This window comes from Cornus florida, unplaced genomic scaffold (assembly GCF_030987335.1).
Source record: "Cornus florida cultivar Cherokee Brave unplaced genomic scaffold, ASM3098733v1 CherokeeBrave_3.0.0_Hap2_Chr01, whole genome shotgun sequence".
NCBI classification, from domain to species: domain Eukaryota; kingdom Viridiplantae; phylum Streptophyta; class Magnoliopsida; order Cornales; family Cornaceae; genus Cornus; species Cornus florida.
In genome coordinates this window covers 54,635,874-54,655,281 of record NW_026775571.1, presented here as the reverse complement: position 1 = coordinate 54,655,281, position 19,408 = coordinate 54,635,874, and the positions used below count along the sequence as shown (strand labels likewise).

Genomic DNA, 19,408 nt, shown 5'->3' with positions numbered 1-19,408 from the left:
CTAATTAGGTTTCTATTTTAGAGTTGTATTCTGTTAGGAAATTTTTTGTTAAGCAAGTCTTGGGCTCTAAGAAATTATAATCCTTGTCCAACAAGGAATTGGGTTTGGAACTCCATAAATAGGCACCTTGGTTATGGGTCAAGACTTGTGAGATTGAGAGAATGTAGTCTCATAAGGGACTTGATGGGTAGATGTATTTTGTGGGTTGGTAGAGTAGGAAAAACACCGGTGGCACTGGTAGCAATGACTGGTATGTGGTGAAAAAACATGTACACGGTGTTTGTACTCTACTGTTGTAATATTTCTACGAATCATAGTGGAATCTCTTCTCATCCGTGGATGTAGGCCAGTTTTGGCTGAACCACTTTATATCTTGTGTTTGTGTGTATTGTTTTGTTGGCTTTCTTTGGATCTCGTTGTTCGCGTGCTTCCGCAGCCCCAACATTCTGCATACCAACTTCATGGCTCCGAATTTTCAAAATTGTTTTCTAACGGCAAATAAATGTGCATTTAAACACTGAAAAATCAAAATATATATTTTAAGAAAAATTAGGCTTTATTGCTGAACCTTCACATATAGGAAGGCAACCAATAGAAGGTATGAGGCTCTGCTACTGTAAAGAGAGTATTTTCCTGTGTTGGGTGGGAAAGAAAGTAAAGAGGGCTTCCAAATACTTTCTTTTTGTTTCTAAATACCATCAAAACAATAGCATACAATTCTTTTAAACTTAATTTTTTTAAAAAAACATCCATGCAAATAAATTTTGTACAATAGAAGTCTCCTGTGCATATAGAGTGTAGGGTATGCAATATAGCAAGAGCAGTCAAGATTATGTTCATATTGGCAATATCCTTGTATTCCACATACATGTAGCTTTTTCTTTTCGCGTGTTCCTCTCGTCTATCTCAAGTCACTAAAATATGACTTAGTTAAGGTGCCCAGCAGAAGTCTGGCTAATTGTTTAAGATGATAATTTTCAATTCAATGTATAGAATCACACTCAAAGAAGTGTTACAAAGCACCTAAGAAAATAGAAAATACTAGTCATTACCGCATGACAAAAGATAAAAGATAACATAAAACGTAGTTCATGGAACAGGGCAAAGGGGCAAAGTTCTATTACCTAATGCTGAAGTTGGATCAGAGTTCTTCTCAAACACATTGGTCCAAGCAAATGCTGTCTCTTTCCTGTTATTCTGTGGAGTATATCCATCAACACGTCCCATCTGCAAAATAGATTCATAAATTGTTAGGCAGTTCGGTCAGACTAAAACCCTATAAACCTAGGCATTTGTATTGACCTTGAAATTAGTCATAGATGAACTCCTTTTCCTTAGATCAATACAACTTCAGTTGGCTAATTTCATACAAAACCGAGTCCTAAAGTTTCAATTTTAAATTGTCTATGCTTTTGAAAGTTGGTTGAGTTAGTTAGGTGTTACTTCTATCCAAGGATTTAACAAGGGTAAAAAGGTAAGTTCACCTCTCAAATCTCAAGTGCTTCCTCACCAAATTATGATTTTTAAGCATGCATTCACGTTATTTTTCATGTTTCGATTGCATTATATAGACATTTAAATGCATAAAACTGAGTTTTAAAATTATATTGAAACAGGAGTTCAATCAATGGAACCTATTGACATTTCTGTTTCAATTCAATCGATTGACCATGTCAATGGATCAATCCAACCTAGCGGTCTGCAGTTTCCAATTTGGTTTCTAACAATAAAGGCTTACTTTACTCAGCCCTAAAAAAATTTAAACAGCCATAGGGTTTCAAAACTAATACATAGAAGCAACCAAAGCATATTGAGAGCATATAGGGTAGCATGTTTTATTCTATTATTATCATCATCGTTGCATAAAGATGGTGAGTGATTTGCCAGAGCTTGATTACATACTATTTAAAATCTTCAAAGAGATCAGTACAAATATTCCCATACAAAGTATGGTGAATGCAAAATAAAAATATAATTCTAAAACTCAGAATAAAACTCTCTCTATATGTATATGACTTGTTTTTATTTTGCCTTAGCATGGTACTTTTATAGGCAAAGTTAAAATATATACAGAGTGGGGTTTGTTGTGTTTTAATTCAAAACAGAAACTGATTTTTTTCAGGGCTCGATCAATTGAAGAGCTGGTCAATCAATTGACGCAACTCCAATGGCCCTCGATTAATTGAAATCTACTGTAATTTTAAATTTAGAAAATTTCAGAATCGGAAGTTTCCAGAAACATTTTTATGCAAATTTAAAAACTTAGGGAATCATATCAGATCAAAACATGTAAAAATTAGAAATCCTAATAATGTATGCATGGAACCTAATTTGGTGAGTGCATAAATGTGTCAATTTTACTTTTTACTCTTGCACAAGAAGATTACGCAATTATCCTTGACTGTAGCTTCAAATTTCTTCTTTAACCATGAGTAGGAGTTAACAACTAACATTAACTAACTTTTGAAATTTCTAATACAAGCTAGAAATTAAAACAAAAGTTGCAAACTCTAATTTTGTTCTATGCCCACCCAAGTCTTATTGGCCTACCACCCTTATTTACTTTTAGATTCACACACACACGAACACATAGGTATCTCTTCTCTTAAAATTGGGGCTCGTAGCCCTTTCTCAGTTGCACCTCACCCATCAACTCCTAGAGTCTCAGTTGGTGGTCATCTACTGCCAACGTCGTAAGCCTCCGGCACAATCAGAAACTCATGGCATGGTGGAGGGAGATAGTAGGAAAGTTCAGTCCTTACTCAGTCCTTCAATAGCTTTTAATTAGCTAATTATAGATTCATATAAGTCAAAATAAAATGTTACATTGGGTCATTCAGTCATAATTTCAAATGGAGTCGGTGTCAGTTGATGGTATGAAAATACTCCCTAATGGCGAATTCCAAAACCGGCAAGAGGTTCCTCACTCTTCTTTGACCTATCTTAGGGCCATGAATCCATACTCTGCATGGAGTAGTAGGTTGGAGTTCTAGTCTAATCGCTACCATACTACTTGCCTGTAGTTAGGGGTGATCACATATCGGATCGGTTTGGTTCGGTTTGGGATAAAGTTCAATTCGAATCGGTCCTCACAGAATGGAGAAATTTGAAATCGAACCGATCCGTGGAGACCTTCAATCCAAACCAAACCGATCCGTTTCGGATCGGATCGGTTTGGGCGGATTGGGCTTTTCAAATAGCCCAATATAATTAAACTTTATGGACATTAAAATATCAAATTAGTAATTAAAATCTAGTAATTAAAACTAGAAAAATAAAATAGATTTGTAGATCTTATACTAGATAACATGCTAATAGTAATAGCAATAAAATTTGTAAATCATATACCAAATAACAGCAATAGATTTGTAAATTATATACTTAATAGCACAAAATATAAATTATCCAAATAGAATAATGAATAAAAAAAAAAAATTGAAATGCAGTAAGCATATTCAATATTGTATATATATATATATATATATAATATTAATATATTATTTAGGCAACGGTTCGGATTAGTTTTTTCATGACTCAATCCGTTAACCGAACCACAAATAGCGGATTGCTATTTTTCTAAACCATCACCAAACCATAAGATCTGAAAACCGAACCAAATCACACGGATCGGATTGGTTCGGACCGGATTAACAGATTGAAGGATTATTTGGTCACCCCTACCTATAGTAGGATCTATCTATTATTTTAGCCGGTCACTCGTAGTACTAGTGTTCTTTGTGATTCACAAAACAATAGTGACTAGATACCAGTATCACATCACCTTACGACACAACTAACAAGTCATTTATGATGAGGAGAGCAAAAGTAAAGTAAAGGAGATGGAAATTAACCAACTACGCCTTTGCCTCTCCATTCTCCACTCCCCGACAACTATACCTTCCACGACCACGGCCACGGCAGTCTCTGCAGTAGAACTATGGAAACAATATGATACAAGAAGGGTGAGGAAGAGGTCTGGGTGCTATTCTTGCAACAAGGATGGGATTGAGAGTGAAAACCCGTCTCAAGTTTCGGAAAGGGACGGAACTGAGATTGTTAATTGGGGCGAGGTAGGGTTTAGGGTACTCCTTTCCAAACCTGCCTTATTGTGATCCCCAAGTGCAAACCTTGTCCCTCGGTTAATTTTACCAATTGCATCGTACCAAATTAAAATTTTAACATATAAAACTTGTTAGTGCCCATTTAATAAGAAATTAAGAACCAAGAATTAGTCATGATCAAATCCTTCAAAAAATAAGTTGGCATGGCACATAGAAAAAAATATTCTAGTTTGAAGAGATTGAGTGAAGTAGGATCCGAAGAACAACATAAAGTATGCCTTTTTGTCATGCCCTACCTGGTTGGTGAGAGGTTTCACCACACAAGCGTACTGGCGGAAGCGGCTCTCAGCAACAGAACCAATGCGAAAATGACATCAAACTCTGAAAAAGAAAGACCCAAATTACCTATGGAAGACTTTTTTTTTTTCTTCCAAAGCTTTTAGGACACTATATGACATCTGTTAACTACCATCTACTCTAAAAGCTTAGCTGTTAGAGATGGTGTAATTTTAATATTTAAATCCTTCAACACGCCCCCTCGCGTGTGGCACTACAAACACTTTTTTTTTTTTATAAGTAATAATAAATTAAAAAAGGCATTCAATAGGGGAACGCGTCCCATAGACATAAGAGAAACCGAGAACTAAGGCCCCAAAGAATCCAAAAAACAAATTAAATCATCAGAAGAGGAACAAGAACTTCTGTTCACATAACTGAAGAGAGAACGTATAATAAAAAGTTTCAGTGTCGTTGTAGACGACTCCTTCTTCAAACATTCTACTATTTCTCTCCTTCCAAATGCACCACCAAATACAATGTGGTACAGATCTCCAATAATCACGAACACTCCTACTCACACGACAACCTCTCCAAGCATGAATCGGCTCCTTAGTAGAACGTGGCATTACCCAATACATGCCAAATAGCCCAAGAATAAGATTCCAGTAGTCGTGCACTACAAAACAATGCATTAGGAGATGATCGACTGACTCCCCATTCTGCTTACATATGCAATACCAATTAACAAAATAATTTCCCCTTTTCCTCAAATTATCGATCATCAGAATCTTACCCAAACGGCGGTCCATACAAAAAAAGCCACCCTAGCAGGAGCCATAAAGCGCCATATAGTCTTCTACGAAAAATCATAGGGTGCAAAATTAGACAAACATAAGAACAAAGACCTTACTTCAAAACGGCCGTGAGAAGAGGATATCTAAATCAAATTGTCATAACCCCTGCCAATTCCTTCCTGCCGTTACAATTGATCTAAGAAAATACTCACATCTTCTAACTCCCAATCCTGAAAAGAGCGCTGAAAAAGAACATTCCACGTAATTCCACTATTATCAAGCTGATAACAGTTAGCTACAATGGCATGTCTATCAACTGCAATACTATATAATCTGGGGAAAGTACGACATAAAGGCTGATTCCCACACCAAAGATCTTCCCAAAAACGAACACGACTACCATCATGAACTCTGAATCTAACATGAGGAGAAAAGGCATCCTATCCTTTCCGAATGGATTTCCAAGCCCCAACTCCTCCCGCAATAGAAACCGGACGTGTAGTCCATCCGCCAAAATCATCCCCATACTTGCAGGAAACTAATCTACGCCAAACATTATGGAAGAAAACAGTCTCAAACCTAATAACTTTGCTCTCCGAATCACCTTCCTTTGGTCCAATACGTGTTTTCAATTTTAATTTTAAGGGTGACTATGAGGTTTGAATTAGAGACCTTTGACTCTAATACTATGTTAACTACCATCTACTCTAAAAGATTAAGCTATCAGAGAGGGTGTAACTTTAATACTTAAATCCTTTAACAACATCTACATGGCACACTTGAGAACGAGGTTCTAAAGTGTTCCATATTTCTATAGAAATTGTAGAAGATTGTGGAGGATCCTAGAATAAAGGAGTGCCTTGTAGAGATTATAGAGAAGTATGGAGAACTCTAGACTGTTAAAGAATTTTGTAGAGATGTGTATATACCTTAGATATACTCCCTCTGTTCCATTATTGATGTCCACATTCAAAATTCACACATCTTAAGACACTAGCTTTTATTACATTGGTTTCCAAATTTATCCCTTTTAAATGTTATTCTTTGATGGGGTCCACCATTTTGACACTTTATTGTGGTTTATCTTTTAGGGGTAAATTGGGAATGTTAATAAAAATAGTGCATTGATTTTTGAAATGGGACAACTATTATGGGAAAACCAAAAATAGAAAAATGGACTACTAATATGGGACGGAGGGAGTATTAGTGTTCTAAAGTATAAATATTAGTCATCTCTTTCAAACGCATCCTAGCCACCCATTGAGGAGGTGTATGCCCACAAATAGGTTAATCATTTGCTTCACCAAGCACCAAGAGATAGTGCAAAGCACTAAGGCTACGTTTGCTTCGACATAAAATATCTTCCTCGGAAAATACTTTTCTCTTCAAGTAAAATATTTTTTTTATTTTCCGGTGTTTGGTTGGCAAAAGGTCATGTCATCGGGTGGCATGTAAAATAACTTGCCAAAAATTGATGGGTAAATTATTTTTGTTAGGTTTTAATAAAAATATTTTACTTAGTAAATATTTTACTTAATTTTTTGACAACCAAACACCAAAACATAAAAATAAAAAATAAAAAATAAATCTAAATATTTTGTATCCAAACAAACGGAGCCTGTGAAAGAAAATTTTATAAAAAGACAGTGAAACTCTAGTGACCATATTACTAAGTGCTTCACGTATTTTTGTTTTTGGTTTTACATTTATTTCATTAGCATTTTTGTTATTGTTATTGCCCAAGCCATATTACGTGCAACTTTATGACTAAGAAGGATTTTGCTTTGCTATATGGATCCTTTTCAGAAAGTAGAGGCAGCATACTGCAAGAATTGATTATTTATTATCATAGAGCACATATTAAGTCCAAAGAAAAATTTACAAATAGAATAACGGCATTAAGCAACTTTTTGTACCTTCCGCGGGAATGAGTTGTTTGCCACTTCTTCATCTAGAAAAGGAATCTTCAACAATGATGCAATCTAAGGGGCAAAAAAATAAATAATAAATATATTTAAACGACCTAATAAGAAGGGATTCTATGAGTTCAAGAGTAAGACTATACAATGTCATTCACTCACAATGTCATACGCCTTCTCCCGTTCCATGTGTTGGGCAGTTGTAACCTGAGAATTAAGCATCTGAACACCCCCACCGGCAATAAATAAATAAAGGAATAAAGGAATGATCAACAAACATAAATAAATAAAACCCCAATTCAAAATTTAATAATTCAAGAAATAGGAACATTAATACCTGATCAAGCACATTTCTTTTAGGGACTTGATTTGCTCCACTGGTACGTCGAGCAATGCAGTGAGGGATATTAAGAGGAGTGTCCTGTTGAGCTAGTCCAATTCGAATATTCGCAGAACCTAATAATTATAACACCACATTATGAGTCGAATAGTTACACTATATTTCCAGTTATACAAGACACTCTTTTGAGAGTGTTAGGGTTTGAGTACCTGGGTTGATGACAACCAGATTGGAGCCGCGTTCAGTTAAGAGTTGAGAAGGAACTGCTGATTTGAGGTAATCCTGAGAATATAAAGAAGTAGTTAGAGACGAAATTGCAAGAATCAGATTGAAGAGAGAGAAACTAGAGCAGGAGGACGAGGGGTGTTGTGGTACTCACCATGGCGGAGGACGAGCGGTAGGAAAGAAGGCGCGCTGTGGGTCTGCTCTCTGTGTGACTTTTACCAGGTAAAAATATGCTTACACAAATAAGTTTCATATTTGAAGTATAGGGTAAAGTACGATAAACTCGACTATGGGCTTTTTTCAGTGTCTCTGTCTAATTATTTACTAAAGAATCCCTCTAATTATCTGAGATGGTAAAAGAGTGAATGTTTTAACTAAAATATTGTTTTAGTACTTAAAAAATCGTATGAAACAATAATTTCATAAATATAAGATTTGTGCAACATGAAAAAAAATTCAGAATTATTCATTTATGTATAAAGCATAACATATAAACAATTTAGCCCTAACAAAAACCTATTATTTATTTTATTTTTATTTTTTTTAATGGTAACTCTATAAGAAAATGAAAATATCTTGATGCATAATATGATATCTTATGAAATGGTCTTTCTTGGGGTTAAATTTTTTATATGTTATGCTCCTTATGCAAATGAATAATTCTAAAAAATTTCTTACAAATATTCCAATTATTTTATATTTTAAAATAAGATTGCTAAAGCATATTCTTAAAAATAAAATAAGATTACTAGAGTATATTCTTAGATTGCCTATTTCTTTTTGGTTACGGCGATTTGTTACACAAATCTTATATTTATAGAATCCTTGTTTCATAAGTTTTTTATGCATACATTATTTGCAATTTTTTGATGTATAATTTGTGAGATATAAATTTTTAAAATTCGGATAAATTAGGATTTAACCACCCTCGATAGCTGGAGGGGGTTCTTTGATGTATAATAAAAAATAAAAAAAACAAAACAAAACAACTAGACAAGGGGCTTACTGAAAAAGTCTCATAGCCGAGGGGTTTATTGTCCTTTGCCCTTAAGTATATAAATATAAGTTCATATAAAGTGCAGATTTACAAAATACTGCATTTATTATTGTTGTTATTATTATTTTATATCTTATATATGTTGTATTAACCTTTTATAAATTATTAAAAGAAATTAATACATATTAACTTTATAATTAAGTTATTGAGAAAACTTGTATTAAAACAACCTAGTTAAATTACCTTCAGACTCCTAAGATTTGCAATTTTCACATTCAAATTGAATTATGTTAAAAATCACTCTAACCTCTCTTTAGATTTCAAGAAGAAGAATGTTCAATCTGTTATTATTATTATTTTTTCTTAGTTGATATTCACACACAGATGTCTTCAGTGAGACTCAAACCCCTGACCTCTCTTTGAAAAGGAGGAGCCTAATCCTGTTAGGTCACTGCCATGTTGGTGTCCAATTCGTTATTTAACTATTAACTCCATCTGAAAAAAAATTTGCAATGCCAAATTTACCTTTTAAATGGATAAAGTTACATTTTAGACTTTAATTAATATATGTGGTTTGACAAAATTAATCCCAAATTTATAACTAAAAGGCACGAGATTGAGGGCATTTCGGTCATAAATTTGTGACTAATTTTGTCACATCACGTATTAATTAGGGTAAAAATGATTTTTTACCATAGTTGAATAATTTTAAAATTATCAGAAGGATAATTTTAACATTGCAAAAATTATTTTAAAACTCGGCCTACTTGTTTCTTTGTTGAAACCTTATGAGGTTAGATTGATTTTTTACCATAGTTGAATCTAAAAGTGAAAGTTACAAACAAAGTAAATTTACCCTGAATTTTGTAGTTTAATTGTTAGCTAGGCTATGTTGCTTAATAATATTGATTCATGTCTGCTGCGTGCTACCATATGTACATTCCTCAAAACGATTGCTTCTACAATTTCTTAAGATGCTCATTCACTCACCACATTCCACCTCCACTAAAAAGTAAAAACCTTGCATACTTTTTTGCTGCAATAGTTGAAACATGAAATGTTTGTCAGTCATGGACTATGATGCTAAAATGTTTTTGGTGTTTTTCCAGATTTAGTAGCATATAAAGACTGGGAGAATATTTTACTCATAAAAACTTCCAAAAAAAAAAAAAATACATATTTTACTTGTAAAACATTTTTCATAAAATCTTTAAAAATGACCAAAGCTTCCTTACCAATGTCCATGTGTACTAATGGTTGGCCTCTTTTTGCTTGTTACTTATATTCGTGCAATAATAAAATGAAGCTTTTTGCTAGTAGACCATGATTGGAGGTTCAATGAAATTTTTCATGAACCACCTCATCTTCTCTCTTCTTTTTTAATTTCGGGCTGTTTTCCAACGCGAAGTTGTGATTCATACATGTAGTGGCTCGTGAATCCATTTTGAAATATATTATGTGTTGTTTATTTATTTACGGAATGTTTTAAAAAATATGCACCCGTGCTCACAATATTAACCCTAGTATGGGTTTAGGACTCCAACCTCCCCCCTAGTAAAGGAGAGAGATCATACCAACAGGGCTAACGCCTATTGGTGATCTCATTTTTCGATCACAAGGTTAGAGATGAAATAAGCTTGTTTCTTTGGTGATTGGTGATCTCATTTTCCGATCACAAGCTTTGAGATGAAATAAGCTCGTTTCGTTGCTGATTAACGAGATGAATAATACCATAGGTACGGCAGAGTCAGAGGTAGGTATCAATGAAGTGATTAAGACTTTTCTATAGATGGTCCTGTGGTCCAATCTAATCAAAACTCTCCAACTAAAAAGAGTAAACTCACAAGAGTTTAATAAGACACCACAAAGAAACCTAGCCTGATCAAATTGAACCACCAAGTCGTCGATGCTCTAAAACCATTTAATAATTTCTTCAATGAAAAGTCGGTAGGACAATCTGCTATGACTTTGGAGAGCCGGCATTCTTGTCATCTGTTTTAAGGTAAGACAGGAATGTTTCTGATGGCATCAAGCTGTCCCTGGATCCTGATGAATTGAAAATAAGCCAAACCCAACATACATTCATGCACAATATAAGAGATGCTACATTCATGAAACCTAAGTAATGGGAAAATGATTGAGAGTCCAACTGATTGATGTCATTATAATGTCATCCGCATAAAATTAATCAAATTTGTCCGACTATGGATTCCCTGTCATTACTCCAAAGCAATTTATATCTTAAGATGGTAATGACACATTGTTCTTTTATTCAAAAATTAAAGTTGGCAAAGGTTAGCTGGGTACAACCTCGGTGAAATACCTTTTCGTCTCCTTGGTTTACTCCAGATAACCAGGAAGATGTAGATTGACTTCAACCACTAGAATTGAGTCAAATTCGAAACCATAACACCCAAACATTTACTCCTCATAGGTAAGCGACAACCACCATTGCCAATAAACAGCCACAATTGTAAACACTATGAATGATACCACTTTCATGTAAAAGTGCCCGTTTTGTCTTTCTTAATTCAAACTCAACTAGTTGTAACAAGAATCCTAAACTTTTTGCAGAAAGTCATTTTGCAATAGCACAAAGAAAAAAGAAATAAATTTCACACGTGTTCTTTTGAAGTGACAATACCTCTCTCCTGGAACAAGGGCTTGCGACGAACCTGTTATGTTTGAAATCCAAAAAAGAGGAGAAGAGAAGAGAAGAGAGTTTACAGCATCAAATATTGGACAAACTAGTTTAAAAAGAAAAGGTCGATGATGTAAAACAGAGCCGCAGAGAAGCCACTCCACAACCTCAAATTTGAACACCTCCAGGCCAACCAAATTTCCAGCTATTTGTTCTTTGATATTTCTAGCCTGTCTTTGTTTTTGGGGTCTTCTTTTTGAGCTGTTTCCTTGGAATTGAGTTCTTCATCCCTAGGAAGAAAATCAGCGCGCCAAAAAGTGCCACGCACTGCCAAGAAAAAAGGCCCAGCCAACCGAAGGTTAGTTTTAAAGCATAAATATATACAGACATATATGATAGTGTGTGTTTGTGTGTGTCGAGAAACATATCAAAACAAATCAAACAAACCTGCAGAAATTCCTGTAGGAGTACAAAAAATTCTGGATCTCCAAGGTCATAATTGTAGAAGTCGTACAAAAGTGGGGTGGCGTATGCCAAATGGTACAGCTACAAAAGGACAACAAATACATTGTGATAAAATCAGCTGTAATAGGAAGAAAATAAAAAATCAATCTACAATTTCATCATGAATGCATGATCAAATAACTAAAAGAAATAAATAACTTGAAAGAGCAGAAGTCCTAACCAGTAGGTAAGCACCAAAGGTGCTGCCAAATACAAATAGAAAGCCACCAAGCCCTTTTAGAAAAATGGAGGCGCCAACAAAATGCTTAACCTGAACAAAGACATCCGAATTACAAAAGAATTATACATGAAGCAAGGTGCAAATGAACCCAATTCATCAAGCAAACAAAAAGAAACCAATAAAACAATAAGAGCCTTACGTCAATTTTTAGGACCCCTTCTCCCAATTTAGAATCCAGAAACTTCTGGGGAACTACTAGTTTGGGAGCCAATTCCTTTGCTGCAGGTCCACCATCTACACCAAATTCATTGAACCTATGCAGATGCACACCAAATTAAAAAAAAAAAAATGCATAGTATTCTTCCACTAACAAGTGAATAAGCAATTAAGGGCCCAGTCACAAAATTGGTTAAAACTTGAGAAACAGAAAACTAAATCCTCATATGCATAACTTGTTTTATCAGTGTCTGGTTTCAAAATTGAAAAAACCATTACAGCAATCATATATATGATAACACTCCATGATCAGTTTCAACACCATAATCAGCCGCTCGACCAAAATGGTCATTTTCACCAGAGGCTATTCAAATCTAACATGGAAAACATCAATAATCTAAAGTTGCACAAAGCCCAACCTAATCACAAATTGCCTAAAGCAAACGTTTTTGGGCGCATGTTTGCAAGTCACAAAGATGGCAATCAATTAAACACACTCATGAATAATGGAAATGAATGCATATTTCCTATCAAAATTCCCTCGTAAACTAGATCATTGGCAATATCACTAAGCACTAACAATCCGGTCCTCAAAATGCCCGACACGTGTGATGTACAAAACTGAGAGAATAGGCGCTCATCAAGGAAGGTGTTATTGACCTTTAGATGTTCAACGTATTTAGGATAATGAGTCATGTACTCATGTGTTAGCAAATTCCTACTCAGAACCTAGGTTGTAACGTTTGTCAAAGTCATGAAACGTTTGTCTACAATCACAAGAAGATGATGGAGATGAAGATCATGAAAGACACGCCGCTGATCTCTCAAGATTCAATCACACATCTAATTGAAAGGTAAACGAGACCAATAGACCATGTTTGACCTAGATTTGATCTTCAAATGGCTAAAAATAAGTACATTTTTAAACATCTGTTTTAAAAATGGGGGTTTCTATCCTGTGTTTTCTTAAAGATTTCTAACGAGTTTTAGACTGGAATTTTTCAAAAAAAAGTATAGCTTGGTTGAGAACTCTACCGATCGATATGTTCCAAGAAAAATTATACTTTAATATCTATTATATGTTTTCTTAAAGATTTCTAAAGAGTTTTTAGAATGGATTTTTCAGAAACAGTATAGCTCGATCGATACCTCTACCGATCGACATGTTCCCAGAAAAATTATATTTTAGTGAAAGTTCAGTTGATCATACCTAGATAGTAGCGGTTGACCAATAGCTCAATCGATTGACAGAGAGTCACTCGACCAAAAGCACGATCGATCGAACTGTTCGGATCTATACCTAGATCGTCCAACCTGTGCCATAGCCTCGATCGTTAATCTTAGATCCACCCCAATTGATCATTCTAAAACAACAGTCTCCACCGAAAGATTAAGTTCTTATAGGAAGCTTTAATATCAGATTTCAGTTTGTGAAATAAGTGCACAAGTTAAATTAGATATTTAATAACAAACACTTGCTATCTGCTTTACTCATACATAAAAATATTTTAATGTAATAATATGTTGCTTAACATATGTTTCTTTTTCTTTTTCTTTTTAGTGAAAACCAATATTTAGCTTTCCAATGAACCTGTGCTGAAATCCAATATAAAATCAGAAAGTGAAATTATTTATTCCTAGAAACACTTCAAAGAAAATATGTAGTTGTCCTAATTTTAACAAGAGGTGAAAGAACCTACAGGCCAAGTGATGTAGGTAAGTAGTAGAGTGAAAACAAAATAAATTAACAAGAAAGGTTTCATTAAGAAAACTAGTCGGGAATAAGACTGCAAAAACCATGTCAAGCACAATCAAAACCAATAGAATTTTGTGGGATCTGCGTCAAGATTTTGTACGATAATAGTAGCTCAGAAAAGATGGAACTAAACAGTCCGCAGAGATCTCTAATTCATTAGACTCATCATATCCATCACAACCAAATTGAAAGAACACTCATAAAGAAACAGTGACTTTCTATGGACGGACTTCTACGGAAAGCATAATACAAGGCTTAAGAACTCTTAAGATACATAAATATGATATTAATTTTCTAAATTTTTATAATCTTATGATTCTCAATCAAAAATATATAATTCAGCCTAAAGACCCCATCAATCCAGCATGGGATCCTGATTTCAAACCTTGCAAGTATATGCAGAAATTCTTATAATTTTTTTTGGTAAGATAGAAATTGGACACTGGAGCAACTTCACATACGACTAGGAGTTCCAGTAAACTGCACAATTTGCCTTATAATGTAATTGATGGTGTTATTGTCTATCGCTACAAAAGAGTAATCATAAATGACATCCAAAAAGAAAAGTAAGTTTTACAAAAATATCAGCCCGGAGATAGCTTCATGCTCAATTTGGTGGTCGAGTAAAGGTATGGATAAAAAGAAATTATTCAAGAGTAGGAAAAGGGTATAAACAGAAAATAAATTAATTTGGAACTGGGAAATAACAACCCTGCTTAACTGAGACTAATAAGGCAATTTCACCTGGATTGTTTTTAGGGTGAAGTGCAGAAAACACCCATCTACTATTGATATAGTGCCCCCCCGGTGTTCCCTAAATCCCCCTCATGTTTATAATGTGTTTAAACAAGGACCTTCTGACACGTTAAACTCATGCAAGAACTTAAATACCCTTCCAAAATTTTATTTTATATATTATTTAAAAATATATGCAAATGGGAAATGACAAAATTGGACATTCCCTCTCTCTCTCTCTACAATTTGCATAAATGACCCAACTAGATTAAATTCTTTAATTATTAATCCTTCCTATAATTGTCACTTACATCGTAATTAATAATAATTAGGGGCTATAATACTTTGATGTTTAATGTCCTCTCAGAATGTGATTGGGCAATAATGCTGGGGTATATTTATTAATACTGTTACCGAGATTGTCCCTGCCTTTTTTTTGCCTCACTATAAATCCCAATTTAAAGTAATTTAACATGGAAATTGAGTTAATATGATCAATTTTCATAATTTGAAAATAATGTTGATACTTTTCATCTTTATTACTATGGTTATGTCTTGAGTACCTCTAATTATTTGATGTATCAAACCGATAATATACGATAGTATATGTCAAGAATCGATTTTGATTGACCACATAAACTTCCAAGTTACATAAATTAATATTAAACCTACTAATGATTTAAAGTATTATTAACATATCATGGTAATTTTTCAAGTTATTCCATCAGCATCTTCTATAGTAAATTATAAAGAAAATAAAGAAATTTCTTTTGCATAGGTAATTAGGTATCATATTTAACCCAAATGACTTTAACCGCAATCTCACTGAGTGCAGTTCCAAACCTTACCCTTGATAAAAGGATATTTAAGTTCAGGATTTAGGAATTCTTGTAATTATCCTTATAATTTTGTATCAGTACCCTCTCCAGAGACGTCCAAGGCGTCGCTTTGGAACATGACTTTCGACATATCACTTCCCCCAAATGCAAATAAAGAAAAAAAAAAAAAAAAAAACACACACACAAGAAAAATGCCTTCATGTAGCGGAAACGAGAATGTTAAGGGTGAACCAAAAAGTTCTCCATGTCAGAGATTTGGTAGTACTTAGCTAGGACAATGTCCAATATAGCAAGCTTTAGATATTCATTGTGTTTCCATCATTAAAGTGTTTAAACTCGGGGGAGAGAGAGAGAGATTGGGTGCTTTTTCTGAGAGGTTAAAATTTGAAAATTAATATAACAATCGCAAGAAGGACATTTTTGGCATGTTAAAAGGGCAAAAAGGCCAAAAATGGAATAATACAAATACTTTATGTCGCATGTCACAAAAAAGTGGTTTTAGAGAGGTGTTTGCTACCTTTCTACAAAAGTAGGGTCTGACATCGCACAAATTAAAAAGTAGGGGGGTCATCGTGCACAAAATCTATATTAGAGGGGTGTTTTGTGCACTCAACCCTTGTTTTTAATAGTCAATGACCTAAGTAACGCATTGTCCATCGATAGCTTTGTCCATCGATAGCTTTGTCCATCGATAGTATTAAACCAATACATGAGAATAACAGAGGAAATTAACATGAAACCAAACCAGAACATCTTTACTTTCCACAGATCATATTGCATGAACAATGTGTGGAGCACATTAACAAAAGGTGAGACACAATTGGAGTTGGTCAGGATTGCTACACATGCAAAGCTTAATTGACCTAGGCCAATTATCATAATGTTGAACCACTGAGATAATGAGGACAACCAAACAAACCGTTGTGTAGGTCAGCTGGTCCTTTCTTCTAAGTTGAGAAGCATTATTTGATAACAACAAACTATGATGAACTTTCATCCAAGATCAAATATTTAGACATCTTACATTGCCATTTGCACACTCACTTTTAATTTATTCTGGAAAATACAATAAAATAAAGCACACTAATTAATGGGACTAAAACCCTAGACATCAAATCAAAGGATTCAAATGAGGAGGGGTAAAATGAGAGTCCTGTGAAAGATCTATCAGCACCAGGACATCATAATAAGAAACACTAGTTTACTTAAAAGTAATAGGACAAGAAGTTCAAATGGGGGAAAACACATATAAGAAGATGAAAGGGGAAAAAATGAAATAAAGAAAGTTCGCATAGGAGGGACAGGAACTCTTTGGAGTCAAAGGAATTGTTTATGGTGGTAGTGTGTTGGTAAATGTGAACTTACCCAAAAAATTTTAAAAAATAAATAAATAATGGCAGTAGTAAAGGTGATAATGGAGATTATGATGACTATCATGTTGGAGGCCTAGTTTAAAATTTTCATTTAGGCCTCCACTTGAAACAATCCGGCACTGCATTCCACTTGAAAGATGATAGAAGCAATCAAATATAGCTCTAGCAATAATGTTTACTTCAAAATCACAATTTTAAATTTCAAATACATTCAGTCTGTGTGGTTGCCAGGTTTGAATTAGGACTGATTTCAACTCACCCAAAAGAGAACACCCATGAAAGAGAGTGATGGTGAGATTGGGACTCATAGAGTCAGATATTTAAATAGGTCTTCAATTAAATAATTTTGAGGATTGAACTAATCATAAAATTTGAAGGGAACAAAATGACCACCTATGCAGCCCAAATTAAGAAATCAAGTAAATTATATCCACCATTAAAGGTAATGAGTGAAGAACTAATCATTATAACAACATATAATAATACACTACAAAACCCACATATAATACACTAAAAAACCCAAAAAGAACCAGAAGAGGTCGGGAAAAAGAAAATGGACCCCACACAACAAAATGATCAAATGAGTCACAGATTATACACTATTTGACATCTGAGAAAACGAAAACCCTTCACTGAACAGACCCTAGTACAGCTTCTATTTTCTTCCAGAAATGAACAACAAAACAACACGATACAATATCAAATTTTCTCTTACTTTCCTTACCTTTCTCAGCGATGAAACAGATCAGTATAACAGCAACAAAGTAGATTCACATCAAAAGAAGCACCCTATAAATCAACAATTTATCTAGTGCAACAAAAAACTAGATCTGACAATACGCAACATTTATACATACATAAATACATCCGAATGAATTCATACATAAATATATGTAGATTTATTTGAACCCTTATGAGATGAAGACGATACAAATAGAGAGTACGTCGATAATTTTCAAATATATGTATATAAAAAAAAATATATATATATATATAGAGAGAGAGAGAGAGTGTGTGAGAACTTACATTTGCCAAGCAGAAAGGATGAAGAGAGAGGCGAAGAGGACCCTTCCGAGGAAGGAAAAGAAACCCATTAGAGAGAGAATAGCGGAACTCTTCGCCTCCGAACACTAGAAGTGAAAATGAGAGATTACTTGGTGTTGTTGGTGGTGGTCTTAATAGAGTCAACAAAAGAAAAAGAAAAAAAAGCAGCCAAATCGGAATATCAGAAAACTGATATTAACACGCTAATTCGATTCCTCATCCCAAAGTAATGCTATGGTGAGATCTACTCCATGATAGTTGTCATGAACTTGATTTTAAATTAGTACAGTACATTTTAAACACATAAAATTATGAGTTAAGGGCACGTTTGGATACTGCTTCTGCTTTGTGTTTTTTACTTGAGACAGTGTACTGAAACGTTTTTTAAAAAAATGTCAAAATCGTGAGCACCAAATAAGTGGTTTTGGTTGTTTCGGCACGGTAGCAATGAACATTACCAAAAAAAAAATATATTCATAAATTATCATTTTAGCTAGTCATTTTATCTTTTAAACTTGCAACATTTTTTTTTTGTCAAACATGTTTTCATGATGGAAAATCTTATGCTTAACGAATTTTGATTTGTGATTTTATCTTAAATTAGGTGACTGATATTTGTCAACTTACTTGTGTGTTTTAAAAGTAATTTTTTTAATATAGGAAAATATTTTAATATAGGAAAGAGAGAACAATAGAAAAACTTTATGATTATTGAATTCAAACCCTCGTACAGCTAACAATTTCAATTTATTTGGGAGACTCTTTCGGTTAAATCTTCAAATAATTAAAACTATCTAAGTAACAATTTTTTACCATTAATGAGTGATCTCTTTCTTGTCAAATAATTTACATAATTCACTTAAAACTTTTTATAATTATATTTTGATTTGGTATTTTTTTTATTAAGGTTAAATTTTGAAAGAGATATCCAAGAAGAGTATATACTTGTATTTATAATATAAAAAAATTAGTGATTAGCGTAATTGTTCCTTCTTTTCTTTTCTTTTCCTTCAATTGACAATTTGTTAGTTTACTAAAATAAGAAACAGAAATGCATGAAAGAATAATATGTATTAAAATAGAGGATATTAATGTCTTTTTGTTATCGCCACATCAAATTCAAGGTGAAATCTCAAATTTTAATTCCAAATGTATAGTGATGCTCTTTCATGTTAAAGTTTCAAAAAATGTAATAACAAATATACATTACCAAATATGTTTTCGAATAATATTGAATACATTTCAAAATAAAAACGTTGCTTCTATTTTAGATCAAAACAAAACACAAAGCAAAAAGGGTTCCAAAACAGCGTCTAATCATCCCTTTGATGAGAAATTAGATAAAATAAATAAATAAATAATAAAAACCGTAATCTTATTGTAAACTAAAATTATACTAATCCTGTCGCTTAAGTCATAAGAAAGAAAATATAAAATTTTGATTGATTTGTATGATATGATATATAATACACAATTTTGATAGTATAATTCTTAGTGAGAATTA

General features: G+C 33.6%; 2 protein-coding genes across 3 annotated transcripts in view; both read right to left on the bottom strand.

Moving 5' to 3' along the window:
- The window catches only part of LOC132297357 (actin-related protein 9), a 74,827-nt gene extending 66,967 nt beyond the window's left edge, over positions 1–7,860 (bottom strand). For both annotated transcript variants that reach the window (XR_009479223.1, XM_059794912.1), the window contains exons 1-6: positions 7,773–7,860; positions 7,603–7,675; positions 7,391–7,509; positions 7,216–7,275; positions 7,051–7,116; positions 1,125–1,227 (exon numbers count right to left, since the gene is read on the bottom strand). Coding sequence is in view for 1 of the 2 variants with exons in the window: in XM_059794912.1 (XP_059650895.1) it covers positions 1,125–1,227; positions 7,051–7,116; positions 7,216–7,275; positions 7,391–7,509; positions 7,603–7,675; positions 7,773–7,775 (424 nt within the window). In the remaining variant the exon portion in view is untranslated. The remainder of the gene's footprint in view (positions 1–1,124; positions 1,228–7,050; positions 7,117–7,215; positions 7,276–7,390; positions 7,510–7,602; positions 7,676–7,772) is intronic.
- A 3,226-nt stretch (positions 7,861–11,086) lies between these two features.
- LOC132297341 (uncharacterized) lies at positions 11,087–18,051 on the bottom strand. The gene is made up of 5 exons (XM_059794911.1): positions 17,887–18,051; positions 12,141–12,255; positions 11,942–12,031; positions 11,704–11,802; positions 11,087–11,583 (listed from the first exon to the last, which is right to left on the bottom strand). The coding sequence occupies exons 1-5, from the start codon at positions 17,952–17,954 to the stop codon at positions 11,482–11,484; spliced, it is 474 nt and encodes a 157-aa protein (XP_059650894.1). The 5' UTR covers positions 17,955–18,051; the 3' UTR covers positions 11,087–11,481.
- Positions 18,052–19,408: the final 1,357 nt, after the last annotated feature.